Source organism: Dama dama, chromosome 14, assembly GCF_033118175.1.
Source record: "Dama dama isolate Ldn47 chromosome 14, ASM3311817v1, whole genome shotgun sequence".
In the NCBI taxonomy this organism is placed as follows: Eukaryota; Metazoa; Chordata; class Mammalia; order Artiodactyla; family Cervidae; genus Dama; species Dama dama.
In genome coordinates this window covers 27397550-27417337 of record NC_083694.1, presented here as the reverse complement: position 1 = coordinate 27417337, position 19788 = coordinate 27397550, and the positions used below count along the sequence as shown (strand labels likewise).

At 48.3% G+C, this 19788-nt stretch overlaps 1 protein-coding gene across 2 annotated transcripts in view; it reads left to right on the top strand.

The window, feature by feature from the left end:
- Window positions 1-3150: 3150 nt before the first annotated feature.
- Window positions 3151-19788, top strand: part of ITPKB (inositol-trisphosphate 3-kinase B) — a 104149-nt gene continuing 87511 nt past the window's right edge. Inside the window, exons 1-3 of one of the 2 annotated variants that reach the window (XM_061160171.1) lie at window positions 3151-3428; window positions 4780-6907; window positions 8933-10875. In XM_061160171.1, coding sequence (XP_061016154.1) covers window positions 4994-6907; window positions 8933-8959 — 1941 coding nt within the window. In that variant the 5' untranslated portion in view covers window positions 3151-3428; window positions 4780-4993 and the 3' untranslated portion in view covers window positions 8960-10875. Of the gene's footprint in view, window positions 3429-4779; window positions 6908-8932; window positions 10876-19788 lie in introns of those variants that run through there. The other variant, XM_061160170.1, reaches the window with a different exon arrangement.

The window sequence follows — 19788 nt, the reverse complement described above, 5'->3', positions numbered from 1 at the left end:
TGTTGTTACGGCTGAATTGTGTACCCCAATATTTACATGTTGAAGTCTTAATTCCTAGTACCTCCAAATGACCATATTTTGAGATAGGGTCCTTAAAGAGATAATTTAGTTAAAATTAGGTGGGTCCTAATCCAATATGACTGATGTTTTTACAAGAGGAGGAAATTAGAACACAGATACACAGACAGAAGAACATGTGAAGGCATACAGGAAAACAGCCATCTAAAAGCCAAGGAGAGAGGCCTTATAAGAAACAAAACCTACTGACACTTTGATCTCAGACTTCTTTCCTCCTGAATTATGAGAAAATAAATTTCTATTGTCTAAGCCACTCAATCTATGGCACTTTGTTACAATAGTCCTAGCAACTAATACACTAAAAAGTTAAATTCACTTATTAGTTTTAGTAGCTTCTTTGTAGCCTCCATAGGATAGTCTACATAGGCAATCATGTTGTCAGTCAATACAGTTTTACTCCTTTCTTTCAAATCTGGATGCCTTTTACTTCTTTTTCTCATCTAATTGCACTGACTAAGACCTCCAGTACAATATTGAATAGATGTGGTAAATTGCTTACCACTTTGTGCTTTAATTTCTTCACATATAAAATGAGGATAATAATAGTATGTACCTCATAGGATTGTTATAAGGATTGAAATGTGTAAATATGTATAATGTACTTAAAACAGTTCCTGGATAATAATAAGTACTAAGTGCTATATAACTTTTTTTCTTTGTTCATGTAAAATCAAGGGAGGCTACTAGATTCTGCTTCAAGATGCAAGCCAACCACGCTGGCTTCCAGATACGGCTTTTGCTCCATCTTTCCCCTCATCTCTGTCACCCTTAGTGGCACAGTTAGAATTTTGGACTGGTAGAACGATCATTTAGTTCTACTGCCAGCCCGAGGCAGGAATTTCTTCAGCATGCCACACCTAACCAGTTGCTAGCTGCGTTTTAAGCAAGAACTCTTCAGGCTCATTGAACATTTAGGAAGCCCGGATTTCTCAATTCTAGGGAAGGTCAGTGAGATCTGGTGTGTGAGGTGACAGTGAGAGTTCCCAGAGGCTGGAAAGCTAAGATTTTGTGTTCACTGAATGCATTGTTAGGTCCTCCAGCTGTTTCCACCATAACACCTGACTGACATGGGTGTTTGCATCTCCCATGATAGAAATAAACTCCATGGAATGGGTCTCCTGAGAACTGGAAGCTCTTGTTTCTTGCCACTAGGGAACCGAATTAGGGACAAGGGTAGGGCTGACTTCTATGCCTTAGCAACTGCCCAAGTCCTGAGTCAACACCTGAATAAACTCTGGGATCTTTTTATTTAGCCCCATAGGGGATGTGGGCTTTCCTGCTGACTCAGATGGTAAAGCATCTGCCTGTAATGTGGGAGACCCAGGTTCAATCCCTGGGTTGGGAAGATCCCCTGGAGAAGGAAATGGCAACCCACTCCAGTACTCTTGCCTGGTAAATTCCATGGACTGGGGAGCCTGGTAGGCTACAGTCCATGGGGTTGCAAAGAGCCGGACACAACTGAGCAACTTCACTTCTTACTTCTATAGGGGATGGGACCTGGAAAAGGAAAAGGCTACCTACTATAGTATTCTGGCCTGGAGAATTCCATGGACTGTATAGTCCCTGGAGTCGCAAAGAGTCGGACTGGACTGAGTGACTTTCACTTCACCTCACTTCACACAGGGGATGAGAAAGGACTCAGGCTCTCAACACAACAACAAGTGGACTCATATTTCCCTGGTGGTCTAGTGGTTAAGAATCTGCCTTCCAATGCACGTGACACAAGTTCATTCCCTGGTCTGGGAAGATTTTACATGCCCCTGGGCAACTAAGCCATGCCACAATTATTGAAGCTCACTCGCCCTGGAGACCACACTCTGCAACAAGAGAAGTCACTGCAATGAGAAGCCTGCACACAGCAACTGGAGAAAGCCTGCTCACAGCCACTAAGACCCAGCACAGCAAAAAATCAATCAATCAATAAATTTAACCAAAAACAAGTAGAACTCAACATTGTCTCATTCCTGGGAATTCTTAGCTAGAAGATCTCTTGGTTTCAGATTTAAGATGAGTCCTTTCCTGATGGAGCAGCAGGCTGCTTTTGTAATAATCAAGAGACAGGTTTGCCACAAGCAAAGTCAAAATTTCTGTCTAAATTATAACTAATAGGAATATTAGGACTGATTCAGGCTTTAGTGTTTTACATTTCCTGAATCTGGCAGCCTGGTTTTTCCTCTTTCCACTAAATGCTATAGTTTAGGATTTAGGGAATTATGCAAAACACCCTTGCAGCACCAGAGCTTAAATGGGTAATATCCCTGGTGGGTAGTATTTGATAATGGTGGGGGAAAATGTCTTTGGAAAGTGATCCAGTTGCAGGAGACTGAGCAAGGGGTCCCAGGCCTTCTTAGTTCCAGGACTATCCTTCTTCTTAAAATAAGCTTGAGAATGAAATGCAAAAAATATGCCTATGTCACATTTGCTGAGTGCATTTAATAACAGAAAAATGTGCAATGCAAAGGCATGTTTATACAACTAGCAATTGCACTGCAAAACCATCAACAGCTCACAGCCCAACCAGTCTTCCAAAACACAACTGTGATGCATTTAAAATCTGCAACTCTGCAAGGAGGTGCCCACAAAGTACCTTCTTCGAATTTGCATATTTGTGTACAAGAACACAAACCGTTTACGTGAGGCTTTAGCCCGTTTAAAATGCTTAAAAAGGTCCTCATGATTTGCTCTGCTTAAAATGCACACTCAAACTTTATTAAGAACATTTTTCAAAAAAAAGTTTCATAAAGCTAGCCATCAGCGAGGCTCGATATAGGGGGTGGAAAATGGATCGTATATCTTTAACCCGCAGAAGTTAAAAGGTTTTTTTTTTGTTGTTAGCTAACAATGGAAACTTTTTTTTTTAAAGTGTTTCCCTCCCTCGGTCTTGCCAAGCAATAGAAAAAAAAAAAAAAAGAAGAAAAGAAAAACTTGTTCCGCTGAGTTCAACCCCAGACAGGCTCACAACTTCCTTCCTGCTTTCCTCCCCCAAGCCCCCGCCTTTCTCCCTCCTCCCTCCTCCACCCCCAATCCCCCACCCCCCCGCCCCAACTTTTTTTTTTAATCGCACATTGAACAAACACTGAAGTAGCCGGGAGCAGACACTGACAGGGTAGTATCTCCACGGCCCAGAAGGGCGTGCAGGGCCGGCTGGCGTCGCTACTGCCCGGATCTCCCACCCCTGCCGACCGGTTTCTCTTCTTTTCCCACTCCCCCCTTTTTTGTCTTCCAAACGAAGTGAGGAAATCGTTTCTGAGCTTTTTAAAAAAAAACTTTTAAAGTCATCTTTCACCTACGAGGTCTGCGTCCCTGGGTCATGTAGTCTGCACAGGACCCGGGAATCTGAGAAACTGCAGGTAAGCTTGGCGACTTTTTAATGGCTCTCGCCTCCTGAACCCTCTTTCCCCTCACTGTCTGGTCTGGAGCGAATCTGAGGAATCTGGGATCCGAAAAAGCGCGGAGAGGTGGGCCGGGGAGACGGGCAAGGGGAGGGCGGCGTGCAGAGGAGGGGGAGGCGAGTTTTCGCCGTCTCTTCTGCTCTTCCGGACCGCTGGCTCTCCGCCGCCTCCCCCGGCGCGCTGCAGGCATCCGCTGGCTCGGGCAGCCGGGCGGCCGGCTTGGCGCCGGGCGAGGGTGCCCTGGATGCGGAGAAGCCCTGCTCTCGGCCGCGCGGCCTCGAGGCTTAGAGCGGGACCCCGGGAGGTTTGCAGAGCCGGGGCTCCAGCCCTGCTGCAGCAACGCACACCCATCGGTGTGGGCGCGAGTCCCGAAGCCCGCAGAGGCAGCCGCGTCCTCGGGCACGGGATGAGTGTGGAGCGCGGACTCGTTGTCCCCACGCGTGCGCGCGCGTACACACACACACACGCCCCTCCACTGGGGAGACGGCGGGGTGGGGGTGGGGGGCGGCAGTATTGGTTCCGGTACAGGGGACGCGCAGCGCCTCGACACCGGGCGCGCGCAGACGCGCCCACACTCACAAAACACACTTGTTTGGGGACTGGCGACAAAGCCAGTGCTTAAAATGCCTCGGCTGCCGCCCTGCCGAGCGCCCAGGCCGTCGTAGGCCGAGGGACACAGCATCAAGGCCAGGGTCAGGAAGGTAAACGGCAGGCAAGCAGGGGTCGCCCCAGACCCGGGCACTAGCAGCGGCCGGGCAAAGCAGGTTCACATCAGCTTTCCTCCGAGTCGGTCCCTGATGGCCAGGAGAGGGTGGAGCGAGGACATCCTGAAGCCCAAGGTGGGGTGGGGGGGCGGGAGGGGGGGAGGGAGGAGGCGGAAAGCTGTCCCGTTATACCTGGTATAGCCAGTGTTTGCAAAGCCGAAGAGACCCCGAGACGGTGGAGAGGGTGTCCTCACTCTCAGAAAGCTCAGAATCTGCCGCGCCCCGCACATAGCATTCAAGTAGTTGTACATCGTTCCCCGCCCGTCCCGCGTGGCTCTGGAGACAACTCTTAGCGTTTGAAATTGGAAGGGACCTTCAAGCGTATCACACACAGCGCATCACATCACCACCGCGCTGGCGACCGAGGGGGGCCCTCCCCCAGGTTTGTGTCCTAGCCGTGCCGCACTGCCCCTGTAGATAAGACATCCAGTGGCACCGGATCCCCGACAGATTAGGGTTTCGCTGGCCGGGGACCGTCCTAATCCCCTAGCCGTCCCCCACACCCTCTTTCTGGGGTCCTGACTTGTTTCCTTGTATCTTCACAGCGGCGCTGTTGTTTATGGACCTCTGGGCGGGGGCTGAGCACGCTGTCTTGTCCCCCGCCCGCCGCCCAGGCCATGCCGCCCCATCTGCGCGCGGAGCCGCTGCCGCCGGGCCTCCGGGGCTGAGCCGGGAGCCGAGAGCCGCGGGAGGAGGAGACGCCGGCGGCAGAGCCGGAACGGGAGCGGCGGCGGCGGGCAGCGCGCAGGACCTAGTACTATGGCCATGTACTGCTATGCCCTCAACAGCCTGGTGATCATGAATAGCGCCAACCAGGTGAAGAGCGGCGGCGGCCCTCGGTCCAGCAGCAACGAGACGCCCCCGCCGCCAGGGAGGGCCGTGTTGAGCCCCGGCAGCGTTTTCAGCCCCGGGAGTGGCTCCTCTTTCCTCTTCCCCCCAGCTGAGTCGTTGTCACCGGAGGACCCCGGGAGCCCCCCGGGCTGGCGGAGTGGCCGGCGCAGGCTGAATAGCAGCAGCGGCAGCAGCGTGGGCAGTCCGGGCTGGGCCGGTCGTCGAAGAGGGGAAGGGCAGCAGGTGGTGACCGCCGGTACCCTCTCCCCGCCAGGGCCGGAGGAGGCCAAGAGGAAGCTTCGAATCCTGCAGCGTGAGCTGCAGAACGTGCAGGTGAACCAGAAAGTGGGCATGTTCGAGGCGCACATCCAGGCGCAAAGCTCCGCCACGCAGCCGCCCCGCAGCCCGCGTCTGGGCAGGGCTCGTTCGCCCTCCCCATGCCCCTTGCGCAGCGTCAGTCAGCCCCCAGGAAGGGTCCTGGTTCACAGTGAGGAGCGGAGGACCAAGTCCTGGGGGGAACAATGTCCGGAGACTTCCGAGCTCGAATCCGGGAGAAGAGGAGGCACGCCCAGCGTCCGCCTCTCCAGGGACATGCAGGGAGTAGTGGCACCTTTTCTCCGCCCTTCGGCGTCGTCAGGATCAGGGGCTCAGGGTCCCAGCGCTTCGGAGAGAATGGAGAAGGTGCTCCCCGCCAGACCCCACTGTGGCTCACCCACTGCCATGGAAGTTGATAAGAGGGGGTCTCCTCCGTTGGGAACTCAGAACTCCCAAGCTCCCTCGTTGGGACTGGTCAGAGTGAACTTAAGCGTGGACACAGATGTGGCAGCTCGAGCCACATCCACCGTTCCACAGCATCCACACGACCTTGCCCTCGTTGAGCCGTCTGAGAGGGCCCGTGAGCTTGGGGGTGCTCACCCCCTGGAGGCCCTGGCCCAGAGTCAGGGGCAGTCTCTTGGCAGTGAGACAAGCCTCGCCCCAGAGAGGGGCGGACCCCGCCGCGGAGAGCCCCCTGGGAAGGTGGGGAGAGGAACGCTGTCCGGTGGCATGCTGGGCTCCGGGGCGCCTGCAGCGGACCTGAGGCCGGAGGAGAGGGCTGGGAACGTGCAGTATCCGGCAGAGCTCTCTGAAGCTCCGACCTGGTTCAGGCAGGGCTCCAGAGGCTCTGAGGGGACACAGAGTGGGGCCCTAGTGGTCAGGGGGGCACCGCCGGCCTCTAACAGAGTGGATGAAGGGTTGGCGACGCTGGGCTTGCTTGGGGGCAGCTGCTCAGCACAACAAGGGACCCCGGAGGTGGAGGCTGGAGTTTCCTCTGGCGGAATGCTGGAGCCTTTGCCCCGCTGGGAAGCAGCAAAAGAACTGAAAGAACCCCAGTACTTTCCTGGGGACACGGTGGGCGTGCAGCCTGGGAGCTCCAGGGTTTGGCTGGGCCCCATGGAAGAAGCCTGTCTGGCCTGGACGTGTGGCACAGCGGTGCAATCCAAGGGGACTTGGGGAGGCCAGCCACAGGGCAGAGACGCCCACCTCAGCCCAGAGCGGCTCTCCCCAGCACAGAAGGACAAGCCTTCCCTGGGAGAGGCCTGCGGCCGAAACAGCATCCCTGCCGTCATCATCACAGACATGGGTACAGACGCCGATGCCCAGGAGGACAGGGCCTTGGAGGAGGCGCAGGGAAGCCCTCGGGGCAGCCTGCCACTGAGGAAACTCTCCTCTTCCTCTGCCTCCTCCACTGGCTTCTCCTCCTCCTATGAGGACTCGGAGGAGGACATCTCCAGTGACCCTGAGCGCTGCCTGGACCCCAACTCTGCCTTCCTGCATACCCTGGACCAGCAGAAGCCCAGAGTGGTATGTCTTGCCTTGAGATTTTTCTAGAACTTGTGCTGCTTTCATGCCCGTGTGTCCCTTTTTATTACTTTCTACTGAGTTGGGAAGACCCTGACCAGGGCCCTGGGGCACTCCCAACCTGTAATTCTCTCCAGGTGTATTTCCTGGGGAGGTGCCTAGGCCCTGGCCCTGCCCTTTGTAGCTTGGACAGCAAATTGGAGTCACTTCTGTTATTATTTCCATGTACATCTTAAAAGACATTTTTAAAGGTACCTCTGGTAGATCACCAGTCACTTCTTGGGAAGGTCATATTTATGAGTGTTCCCAAAGGCTTCCTGATTAATCTCCAGAGATAGAGAACAGAGCTGTAGCTTTTGTCTGATCAGGTGAAACACTTTAATTCTGTGATTCATTTAGGCAGAAGGGAAACTGACAAGGACGTCAGAAATTAACTCAGCCTGTACTAATAGGCCAGGAAAATGAGTGATGTGATTCTGTGACAGGTCCCTGAAACCTGTAGATAATGGCTGTGTCTATTGGGTGAAGAACCACCTCATCTCAGTAAATTGTCAGGATGTTGCAATATTTGTGGGGCCAACAGAAGTAAGATACAGTTTGCTGTATGATTTAAAATGAAAACCATGCTTTGAGGTAAGTTTGTTTAATGACAGAACATTACAGTAGGTTGAATTGTCTGAGATAAGCACCTGGGTGATACCCCCTAGGGTATATACCTCTTCATGGACATGCTTATTGTCTGATACAGGTACATTTCAAGTACAGTTCTAAGTGCATCTGTTGTGATTGAGCACACTGACATGTTCTGGCTATGGCGGTAGACAGGGGTTTATTTCTGTACACGGTTTATCTCAGTGCTAGGCTGTTTTCACTCTTAGGAGGATCAGAGCATCGTACGGAAGACGTAAGAGTTGAAGCTAGCGCTTCTGAAAAGGTCTGGACTTTCTCTAAGCTTTTCCAGAGTCTGGGGAATTTCCTAGTTCAGTGTGTGAGGGGGTTCTTGTGCTACCTTGGGGGAAAGTCTGCATTTTTATTTTAGTGGGTAGTCTTCCGACTTAATCTTAAATATCATGTACTATTCACTCAATATGTTAAGCCACAGCAGCTGAGAACTTTATATTTCTACGTTACATTCTTTTCTAAGGTATTTTGGACTCTGAAGCATATTTCTATCACACTCCCACTTCAGAAATCACAGTCTGAATCTTAGAAGACCAAGCGTTTCTTTTCATGAGACTCGGCTTTCTGCTGATGGTAGGGGGGCAAATGTATATGCAAAATGTGGTCCCCATCACCCTGGCATTTTGTGGCCAGCACAGGGCATCTGACATGGACACATTATTTAGAGGAGGGATGGTTCACCTGGAAGGGGATGGTGGTAAAGGGAAGGTGGAATATGCTTCTCATTGAAGGTATGGCCCAGATTTCTCTGCCCTCTTGCCCACAATTAAAGACCCATGAGATGGTCCTCTGTTCCTCTCCTCTCTCTGGCTTTTTAAACCCTGAAGCATAGCTGGCGCAGCCAAGTTTTTTTTCACTTGTTCTCCAACTTTCCATTTGCCCTTTCTAGTGGTGGATTAGCAGCTCCTATTGGCTGGCTCTCAAAGTATTTTGTGTGTCTTGATGTTTGAAAAGGGCTCTTGTCTGGAAGCGAGTTAAAGGGGAGATAAATAATGACAGGTGATCATTTTCTTTATTTTTTTTTTCATTTGCCAGAGGGATGCCAGCTGAGAAACCAGAGGGTTGAGTGGTGTCAAGTTAGCGAACAGGTCCAGAGGTGGAAATGAGGCCTGCCGGCTGTCCAGCTTACCTCCCTCCTTTAAATAAGGTTTCAGACACCCACAGAATAGGGCCAGGGAAAAAAAATCCCCCGCCAGCCTCGTTTTCTGAATCACATGAGGCTGAGGGTGAGTTGGGGGGGGGGCGGTGGAGGGAGGGAAGGGTGGGTAGCCAGCTGGAAATTATGGGATCCTAGGGACTTTTGAGTTTTCGGTTGAGTGATAAACTCAGTTTTCTTTTTTTGTACAGATTGTTATGGTGGAGCCTTATCAGTGACACCGCAACATCTGTTCCTTGGGTCAAAAATCACTTGATTACCTGAGATGGATATTTTGTCTACAGAAGGCCAGACAACTTGATTGACTGGGCCTCTCGGCTGGGCTGTTCAGTGTTTTACAGACAAAACCTGAGCTGGTGCTGTTTGAGGTTCAGTCAACACTCAGTCCCGTCTCTGGACTGTGCTGCTTCTGTCTACGCTGCTGCCCTTCACTCAGGGGCACACACATGCCCACACACACTCCCAACACCCGACTGGGACGCACAGGTGGGAAACTTGAGTGTTCAGCCTGGCGGTCACACAACCAACCCCTGACCCTCAGACCCATGCTGAGATCAATTTTTTTGTGCCACCCTGCCCTTCCACAGAGTTAAACCTTCTCATGCTTTTGTGGAGGGGTGACTGTGTGTGACGTTATATGTGAGGGGTGACTGTGTGTGATGTTGTGTGTGGGGGGGTGACTGTGTGTGACGTGTGTGGGGGTGACTCTGATGTGTGTGAGGGGTGACTGTGTGACATTGTGAGTGAGGGGTGACTCGGATGCGTGTGAGGGGTGACTGTGTGACATTGTGCATGAGGGGTGACTGTGTGTGACGTGTGTGAGGGTTGACTGACATTGTGCATGAGGGGTGACTGTGTGTGACGTGTGTGAGGGTTGACTGTGACATTGTGCATGAGGGATGACTGTGTGAGGGGTGACTGACATTGTGCGTGAGGGGTGACTGACGTGTGTGAGGGGTGAATGTGTGTGTCTCGTGTGAGGGGTGACTGTGACATTGTGCGTGAGGGGTTACTGTGTGTGATGTGTGTGAGGGGTGACTGTGACATTGTGCATGAGGGGTGACTGTGTGTGACGTGTGTGAGGGGTGACTGACATTGTGCGTGAGGGGTGATTGTGATGTGTGTGAGGGGTGACTGTGTGTGTCTCGTGTGAGGGGTGACTGTGACATTGTGCGTGAGGGGTGACTGTGTGTGACGCGTGTGAGGGGTGACTGTGTGTGACATGTCTGCCGGTGGAGGTGACAGTCCCGCAAAGCCTGGAGCCTGCCTGCCAGGTTAGCTCTCCTGCTCTCTGGCTTCTCTGCCTTCTCCCTGCCTGTGAGAAGCCCGAGCTTTCGGTTCAGGGGGATTCGAAGACGTCCTTGTACTTAAAAACAAAGTGAAAAGCAAGTCGTTTGGAAACACACTCTGAAACTTCTTTAGCCATTTAGATGATGCAAATTAGCAGAGGCCTTTTTACTGAACGGGTGTGTGGTGAGAACCTTCTCTGCTCATTTGCTTCCCTGGGTAGGAGCTGTAAAGACACCCTCAGAAACATGCAAAGTGCTTGAGGCCTTTCCTGGGCTTCAGGCTTCAGAGGAGCCTGACAGATATGCTTGTCTCGGAAATAGAATGTTCCATATTTTTGCACCTGTGTGTCTGTTTAGAAAGGATCAGACGCTTGAAATTTGCTCAGAAGTAGTTGTCGTACGTACTCTGTGTTCAATGGCTTAAATTCAGGCATGTTCGCATTTACTGTTTTCTGAGATCTGAAGAGAAGTGAATTGCCCTGAGGAAGAATGGTGTTCTCGCTTGTTCTTTAAGGCAACTAGAAATTAATCAACAGTTCTTGACTTCCTTCTGTTAATCCATTTAAAAGTAAGTGGGCCATTGAAATGCCAGGTTTAAAGCACTAAATTAAGAAAGCATGCTTTTTACTTTAAAAAATAGTTTTTTATTGATTTATTCCAAAATCGTACTATCAGTCATGTGCACAATAACGAAAACGAAATGTTGGTCTGATTATCTGGGGGTCATATAAAGAAGTATAATACAAAACCTTTGCCTTCTTGGTGCTTACTACTTTTTCAGGGCCTTTGAAATTTTGTTTCCTTTACTTTTTTTGTGTTAACTAGTTTTGTTGTCTTTTTTTTCAGGTTCAAAAAGCAAACTAATATACATGGTAAAAAATTTGAACATTTTAAAATGGTTTTATGTGGTTTTTAAAAGTGTGAAATTTTTCCAATTAAAATTTAAAAGTCTTAGAGGGATCTTTGGGGGGGAAATGAATCTAGTGGTAAGTTCTTTTAAGTGGAAAATTCTGGAAGAGAATATTGAAGGCCCAGATTTATGGGGTAAAGAGTTCAGGTTACATATGTTGTTTTCCTAAGATGGGGCACCCTTCCACCTCAGGTGTGTGGCAAGGGTCTTTCTGGAAAGGGCTGAGGACCGTTGAGATCTGAGAGAACCCCAAGTCATTTATGTGAGGTTCTGACTGTTACCCTGATCTGTTTAGGGAGGAGACCAAGACTCAGAGAGGGAAAGGAACCTAAAGACTGCAGCTCTGGCTCAGATTCCTCCTTTTAAAATATGCACTCTGCTTGTGAATGATCTCACGGGGACCTGTAGAGTTTTAACTCTGTGTGACTATGTAATTTTAGAGATTGGATTCAAAACTTGCTGTTTATGAAATAGGTATCAGAGTGTCTGGAAAAGTGACAAGATTTCTGTGGTGAGGACCTCAGGCAGTTGAGTCTGAAACAGACTGTGTGCTTTCCTTTCAGACCCATTCATTGATCTGTTTCTCTTGCTTCTCTTACCTGGAAGAGTAGTTCTTTATAATTTCACATTGAAAAAGCCTCATCAAAATAAATCCTCACTATACCCAAGATTCTTGTTAATGATTAGACTGATATTAGAGGCTGTGCTGGTAGGATGCCAGCATGCTAACCTGAAAAGTGAAAAATGCATCCTGTTATCTGAGGGCTTTGGCCTCCTCAGATATTTAAGTTTGGAAATTGAGGCTTTGCCTGTGCAGAGCCGAAATATCACTTTAAAGAACTCGTTTTATCAAAGATGAAAGTATAATTCATCCAGCTTAAAATCCTTCAAGTAAAGTTGGGACAGAGAAACAGAGATGGGTATTTAGGCATCACAGAAACACACCTCAAGATTTACCAGGCTTTTAGGTTTAACAACAACAAAAAAACCCTCCAACATTAAACTGGACAGTTTGTGCTTTTAGAGAAATGTATTTCAGGTGTTACATAAAGCATTTTCAGAACTTTTGTTTTTAGTGATGAGTTACTACTGAGTCCCTTTTCTGATTTTTGTTGGCACATACCAGGTAAATGTAGTTACAGATTAGATTAGTCCTCTGTAGTTTATTTATATTCCTAGGAGCATTGATAACATTGTTTAGGCTTATTATATTTTGTGAGGTTTCAATTTAGTTATCTAAAGGTAGAATTTAAAGCAGTTAATGGAAATAATTTTATGCCTTGGTTGAACAAACTTTGTAGACTTCAGATAATCAGAGATGCAGGATTAACTCATGAACTCTTCTATGTTGTGCTGCGGGCACACCCTCAGCATGGAAGGGTCTATAGATTTTTTTTTTTTTATCTTTATTCAATTTGTTATAATACTGCTTCTGTTTTATGTTTTGTTATTTTGGCTGGAAGCCTTGTGGGATCTTAGCTTTTGGACTAGGGGTCGAACCTGCATCCCCTGCATTGGAAGGCAAAGTCTTAACCATGGGACTGTCAGAGAATTCCCATCTATGGGTTTTGTTAAGAGACGAAATACAGGCATGGTAGGTTATGTATGTCGTGTCCCCTGGTCCATGACAAATGTGTCTTGTAATTATTTTTTTCCTGACTAGGTGGAATTGACATTGTGAATGATTTATTTTTCATGAATCGGGGAGCTCATTGTTTACAAAATCACAGCAAACCCAACTGTGAACTTGTTGGTAACATGAAAAGCCATTTAGAGTGCCAGTGGCCATTGTCTCATTGGAATATTTGGGATTTTGTAAGTCCAGTTCTCCTGAGACTGTGTGTCATTCCGTGGTTGCATACTGTTAACTTAGTTAACTAAGGATTGTGGCGCTATAGGTGACCTCAACAACATAGAAACACTCAGCCTTATAGCATTCCCTCAAACCAATGGGTCCAGTCTGCTTGACTGTGGAGGCCACTGGGGGGCTGGAAGAATCTACCAACCTGGTCCTATGACCCTGTAGTCAAACTCATCTTGCTGTAGTTGTGCCCTCAACTCTCTCATTGTGGTCCCGCCAGATACCTGGGCATTCATTTTTCCAGAGGTGAATTATTATTTTAAAGACAACTCAGTTCTCCTAGGCTAAAAGACAATATATGTATAAATATGATCTCATTAGGGAGGTAGGCCTCTGTTCTTAGAATTTAAAAAAATAACAAAACTTTTTCTATGACCTGCATATTTGTCATAATATAAATCTGACTCTGGGATAGGCTTTAGAGCTCCTTTCCTCCAATATCCACGTTTTACAGATGAGAAAGTTTAGGCCAGAGAGTATTCAATACAGTCAGGTTTACATTTTTCTTTTCACTTACGAAACTTCATTAGTGGATAGACTCCTTACTCACCTGGGAAGATCCACCTTGGCTTTAAACATAGGACATGTTTTTAAAATGTTGGTTAATGGGATGGATGAATGCATGAATGACAGACAGTGGCTCTTCTGCATTGTCTCCCTGAAGAAGAACTGTTGAGTCATCTGCAAGAGGAGGGACAAAGAAAGGGGGGAAAGAACAATGAAGGCAAGCTCATTGTTCATTCCCGAGACCTTTCTGCCACAGGAGTAGGGGTGCCTGACTGAGGTTTCGGAGAACTGGGTGAAATCCAAGAATGCATGTGCCTGCAAACCCTCTGAAAAATGGGGAGAGGAGGCCTGACCTTGCAGGGTAGGGGATGAGAGTTCAGGGGTGCCGTGATTTGAAAGTGCCTTAGATGGTTCCCGGAATGTAGTAGAGGCTCAGGTGACTTTAGTGGAGGTGGAGTTAGGAGACATCTTGAGTAGTATTGTCTGGAAAATCCACTGGGCCTCTTGGAAGAAATGCTTGGTAGCAGCTTAAGATTTTGTTTAGGTACTACATTCACCCAGTACAATCCTAGAAAATGATTCTGCCTCACCCAATAAGGCTAGATTGAAATTGATTTCTCAAAACCCAGTGTTTACAGTCTACTTGTGAATTCACCAGACTTCCCTGGTGGCTCAGATGGTAAAGTGTCTGCAGGAGACAGGAGACCTGGGTTCGATCCCTAGGTTGGGAAGATTCCCTGAAGAAGGAAATGGCAACCCGCTCCAGTAATCTTGCCTGGAAAATTCCATGGACGGAGGAGCCTGGTAGGCTACAGTCCATGGGATGGCAAAGAGTCGGACACGACTGAGCAACTTCACACTCTCTGTGTGTATTCACATGCTACTGTGGGACCACAGCAGCTTCTTGAAGTGGAGTTCATAGAAGAGTGAGAAGGCTGGTCTTACCTTCTGCCTCTGTCTTCTAGTGTAGTTTCCTTTGATTCAGTGATGGGGTTGGGGATTAAAGACCAGCACAGGTCTCAGGGAACAAGATCTCCCAGAATGTCTGAGCAGGGAAGACCACTCTGATGATTCTCACGGGAAGGCAGGGCCCTCCAAGCTTTCTCTGATTGAGGAATGACGTATGATCATCATTTCACTGGTAAGCCAACACGCAGGCTTTTGACTAACTTGTCTGGAGTGTTTCTAAAACAGTTTCATTAAGAATTCATTCTTAGAGATCTGATCTTTCCCCTCTGTTGGGTTTTACTTGGGCATTTTACTGACTTGATATTACTTAATAGAAACCCATTCAACAAAAGATATCTCTTCAGGCCACTAGCCAGTACTACATGTTTAATTTGCCAAAAATTTTTCTTCTGTTTTGCTCCAAACCAGCTGTTAAGTTTTATAAGTAACCAAAAAGGAGGAGGTACTGACAGTAAGCAAGCAGAATGAATCTTTGCAGTTCATATTTATGTAGGATTTAAAGGGGGAGGGGTGGAACATGGAGGGGGAGGATACATTTTTATTTTCCCATCGTAGAATAAGTAGAAAAAAAACTCATTTGATCTGGTGGTGACAAATATTGGACTGAAGAGATCCCACCCTCTTGAAAATCACTATTATTCTGTTAGTCTAGCTTTTTACCTTTGTGGTAAGGTTCTGGGTGGAAAGGGAAAATAAAATGATGCAGCATGTCAAACAAAGGCATTGAGATCATTTCCATTGACCTGGTAACTAAGATTAGGGTTTGCCTAACCCAGAGATGGGGCTTCCCTGGTGGCTCAGTGGTAAAGAATCCGCCTGCCAATGCAGGAGACACGGGTTCCATCCCTGGAAAAGGAAGATCCCCTGGAGAAGGAAATGGCAACCCACCCTGGTATTCTTGACTGGGAAATGCCAACCATGGACACAGGTGCCTGGTGGCTGCAGTCCATGGTGTTGCAAAAGAGGCAGACACGACTTAGCAACTGAACAACAACAACCCAGAGATGATATAAGCATTATGATGCAGGGTAAGCCCTTTCCTTGGCCAGGCAGGACCTGGTCCATTTGTGCATGTTTATAAAACTGATCTTAATGCGTCCAGAAGGCAGGAACGAGGTACTTTTTGCTTTGGGCTTTTGGAAATGTGACAGCAGTTTTCTTTCTTTACCCGTCTCAATGGGTCCTCTGCTTCCTACTCCCCCCACCATCCATTTAATCAGGATGAATAAACTGATTGTACTGTTTCCCAAGAAGAAGCTGTAATACATTTTATATTAACAGCGCTTAATGTTTTCATTCACTATGGGGAGTCTTCATCGTGCCTCAGAATGGAGGGATTTGGTTCCCCGGTGACCAGCCATCCACCAGCTCACCCCGCAATCTCTCTTGGTATGCTGTGAGTTTGTGGGACCCCGGCAGTTACTGGGGAGGTCCCTGCACCCCCAGGCAGTTCCCAGCGAGTGTTTTTCCAATTTCGCTGACATTCTTTCCAGGCTCAGCTCAATTTGTTTTCTTCTTCTCTATGGCAATTGATGACTGAGTCGTAAAATGTATAATTCAGCAGGATCTCGTGTTAAGTGCTTCTTCCACAGTTGTGTAGCATCTGGTGATTGGCTAGTCCTCTGCCATGCATGGGTGTGTAAGGTTTTCTTTTTGCAAGTTAGCTATCTGAAGAGTAGGTTTAAGAAAATACACCTCAAAAAAAAAGAAAATACACCTCATAACTTTGGGGAAAGGATACCGGCTGGGGTACAGAGAGGAACTCAGGGAGTATCACTTCTGTAATCCTTATCTAACCTGAATCTATTAGCAGGAAACTGAAAAGGCCTGTGTATGACAATGAGATAAACAGTTTAATCTGTTAACAATGTCAAGTGGAAAATCCAACCGCAGCCAATAGCTTAAGAAATGGCTCTTAAGAAATGGCTAGGAGGTTTTGTTGGGACGGCAGATCCTGAGACCCAGGTTGCTGACCCAAGCATAGGAAAATGGGTTGCTGTGTGTTCAAGCTGGGAGGTTGGGAAGACACTGGTTTGAGAGACTTCTGGAAAATCCTTACAGGTAGAAAAATGTGCTGACGTACGGGACATTTTGAATGCGTTGTAACTGGATATTTTAGTCTGTATGAGACCATCGAAACCTTTTCCTCCTCTTCACCGTTGTCATCATCTTTGTCACGGCATTAAGTACTCATTAGTATTCAGCATTTAGCTAATTCCAGTAATTTAGGACACACAAGACGTTCTCTAAGAAGGTCTTGCTCCAGGAGTGCAGTGTTCTGGAAAGACTAGGATGCTCAGATTCAGTCCTTGGCTTCTTTGGGTTTGGTGACGTCATTTGTAAAATGGGTATATCGATCATCTTCCGATCTCATGTGGTCTTTGTGAGTCTCAAATGACATTGTGTTTGTAGAGTCATTTTGAGAGTGTATGCTTTCCCGCCTAAGTTTTTTATTATGAATACTATGATGTTGCTTTTCCCCCCCCAAGTTTTCTCCTTATTTCTCCAGTACTCATTTCTGTTATGCATACTCTTACGTATACTTGTTTTTCTCATAAACAGTGATCTGTATTATTTTTTAAAGTTGACATATAGTTACCTTACAGTATCATATTACTTTCAGGTGTAGAAATGTGATGTTGTTTTTTAAATCTTTCCAAAAGTGGGTGGATGAGGGCAAGCACTGTACCAATGCAAGATACGCCCACGTCTGTGTTGCTGGAGGAGAAATTGCTAAGGACTATGTCAGAGACAACCTTTATGTCGATAGCAAGAGCCAGTTCTGACATGGGCGTGACGGTGGGGCTGGGGAGCAGGATGAGCAGACACTCGGAATTGCATCCTAGTCCCACCCCAGCTGCCCAGTAGAGCCTCTTCCTGCCTGAGTGGCCATCGCGGCCAGTGCACTTTATGCTTCTGTGGTTTGCTAATCCTGCGAATGTCATGGACACGAGGAACGGCTGGCGATAGAGCAGGGGTCTGATGTACCTGGAGCAGGGCTGTCAGCTCCTGAATAACTGAAAGCGGACCACAACTCCATCTGGAGTCCAGGGATGCTTAATGGGGGCATTGATTTTTCCAGTACCAAATGGTGGTTTTCTCTTGTGTCCTAGGAAGTGAAAGAGAAGAATTCAGCAAAATCTTGAGTCTTTAAAGCAGACATTTCATTCGGTAGTTAGATGCTGGGCACTTCTGAAGTATGGCTGGGCCCTGGCTAGATCCTGAAACCCGTGCCCAGAGCTGGACCTCCCTTCCGGTGACTGCCCATGTTGAGAGGCAGAGGTAGCACCCCCGTGGCTGCCCAAACAACAGGCATTGGTCTACCATCTCTGTCTGCAGTTACCTCTGCTGAGGAGAATGGCTCAATTGATGTGATCCCTGTCCTTGGGTATGTGCCCTCTAAAGCGAAGTGGGTGCCAACAGACGTACTTGAGATTTGTGAAACGCAAGAACAAGTTGTCTAGCCATTAAACAAGCACAGTCATTAAATATGAGTTAATAAATAATGAATTGGTGTTGGCATGGAAAATGCAGGAAGCTTCAGTGCGTGTCATGGAACCAGAAATAGAGGAATTGAATCTGGGCAGCAGCCACTGAAGACAGTCAAGGCCTTGAAGGGTTTGCTATCTCTGTTAAAAGTGGGCAAGCAAAGACACTATTCTGGATCCAAAGGCTCTTGGAGGTTGGAGAGGATGGGGGCACCCATCTTAATGCAATACCTAAATGACTGTGCTGTAAATGTGCGCTTGTGAGGCTAAGATGGGGTCTTGGGGGACCCCTCCATCCTCACCCCAGTCAACCAGAGGGACATGGTCAGGAAAACTTGGGAGGGGCTCCTGCTTAGTATCTGTGCTGTGCTTAGTCGCTCAGTCGTGTCTGACTTTTTGCGATCCCATGCACTGTAGCTCGCCAGGCTTCTCTGTCCAGGGGGATTCTCCAGGCCAGAATACTGGAGTGAGTTGCCATGCCCTTCTCCAGGGGATCTTCCCAATCCAGGGATTGAACCCATGTCTCCTGCATTACAGGTAGATTCTTTACTGTTTGAGCTACCAGAGAAGCTTGAGTCTGAATCTTTGGAAGAGTTCTGGGGAGGCTGGCTGGGTTAGGGGCTTGTGTAGACCCTTCCAGGGAGAGAGCCCTGGTGTGGAGTCAGGACAGTCCTGGGTTTGAGTCTAAGCTCTGCCACCTCCTGACTGTGTGACCCGAGAGAAATGTCTTACTTTTCTTTTTCTGTTCCTCAGTTTCAACATCTGTGCAGTGGGGCTGATAATACCAGCCTTAAGGTTGTGAGCCTTAAATGAGGCCATGTGTGAAGTGCCTGGCACCGTGTCTAGACGTATGAAATGCTCAGCAGACAGCAAGCTGGGAGGGCTCAGAGGTAGCCATGCTCTCGTTCCTGAGCATATTAAGCTGAACTTCCAGTGTCCACCATTCTCTTTGTTTAGGTGAAAGTGATGAGGGTACCCAAGGAAATACTGCCTGCTGGTGCCCTTCTTCCCCTAGAAGAAAACATGGGGCCTGAGGTCTCTTGGATGCTGAGGTTAGTGGGAGGTGTAGGGAAGAAGTTAAGGGGGTCTGCTGGAGAAGAGGGCTCCGGCCAACCACAGGTGAAGTCACACCTTCACTCTGTCCCAGAACTTGGCAAGAACTTCACCTCTCTGAGGCTTGGTTTCCTCATCTCCCAAGTGAGGATGACCACCCATCCTCATGGGCTCTGGTGCTGATGAGCTGAGATTGTGTGTCTCAAGGTCCTGACACAGAACAGGCAGGGATAGAGGCAGCGCATCTATGGCCCTTCGTCCCCAGCCAGGACACTAATTTGCCTTCACGGAGTGGTCCTGGCCACCTCACCCCAAAGTGCCGTTAGTTGTGAAGGATGGTGACAAAATAGGTGGCAGGATTTATTTTTCCAAGAAGGTTTCTCAGTTGTAGGAGAGGCCTCGCTTTGTCACCAGGGCTCAGAGCTTCAAGTGTAGAAAACAATCCATTAGATCCAGCTGCTGGGCAAGAGGTGTCAGGTTACTCACCTGGGACCTGCCTCTTTTCCTTCTGTTTGGGATGTGGAAACTGGCTGAGGTCACCCAGGCAGGGGAGGCCCAGCCTTCTGGGGGTGAGGAACTCTCCACCTCCTCTCTCCCCTCCCCTCACTCCTCGGCTTTCTTGCTGCATCTTTTAGAGTCACCATCACACATAAGAGAGAGGATGGAGTGTGTGTGTGTGCCTGTGTGTATGTAAGAAACACCACCACTTTGTCAAGCTGTGGCTCTTCCCACCAGGGAGGTCTTTGAACTTGTGTGTGGTTTGACTGGCCTTCATTGCTTCCCTGTACCCTGTCTGCTGGTGGGCTGGGCACATGCTTATTAAGACAGGATCTTTCTTAGGGCTTCCCTGCCAGTCCAGTAGTGAAGACTTCGCCTTTCAATGCAGGGAGTGAAGGTTCCACCCCTGGGGGAATTAAGATGCCTCACAGCCAAAAAACCGAAACATGAAACAGTATTGTAACAAATTCAA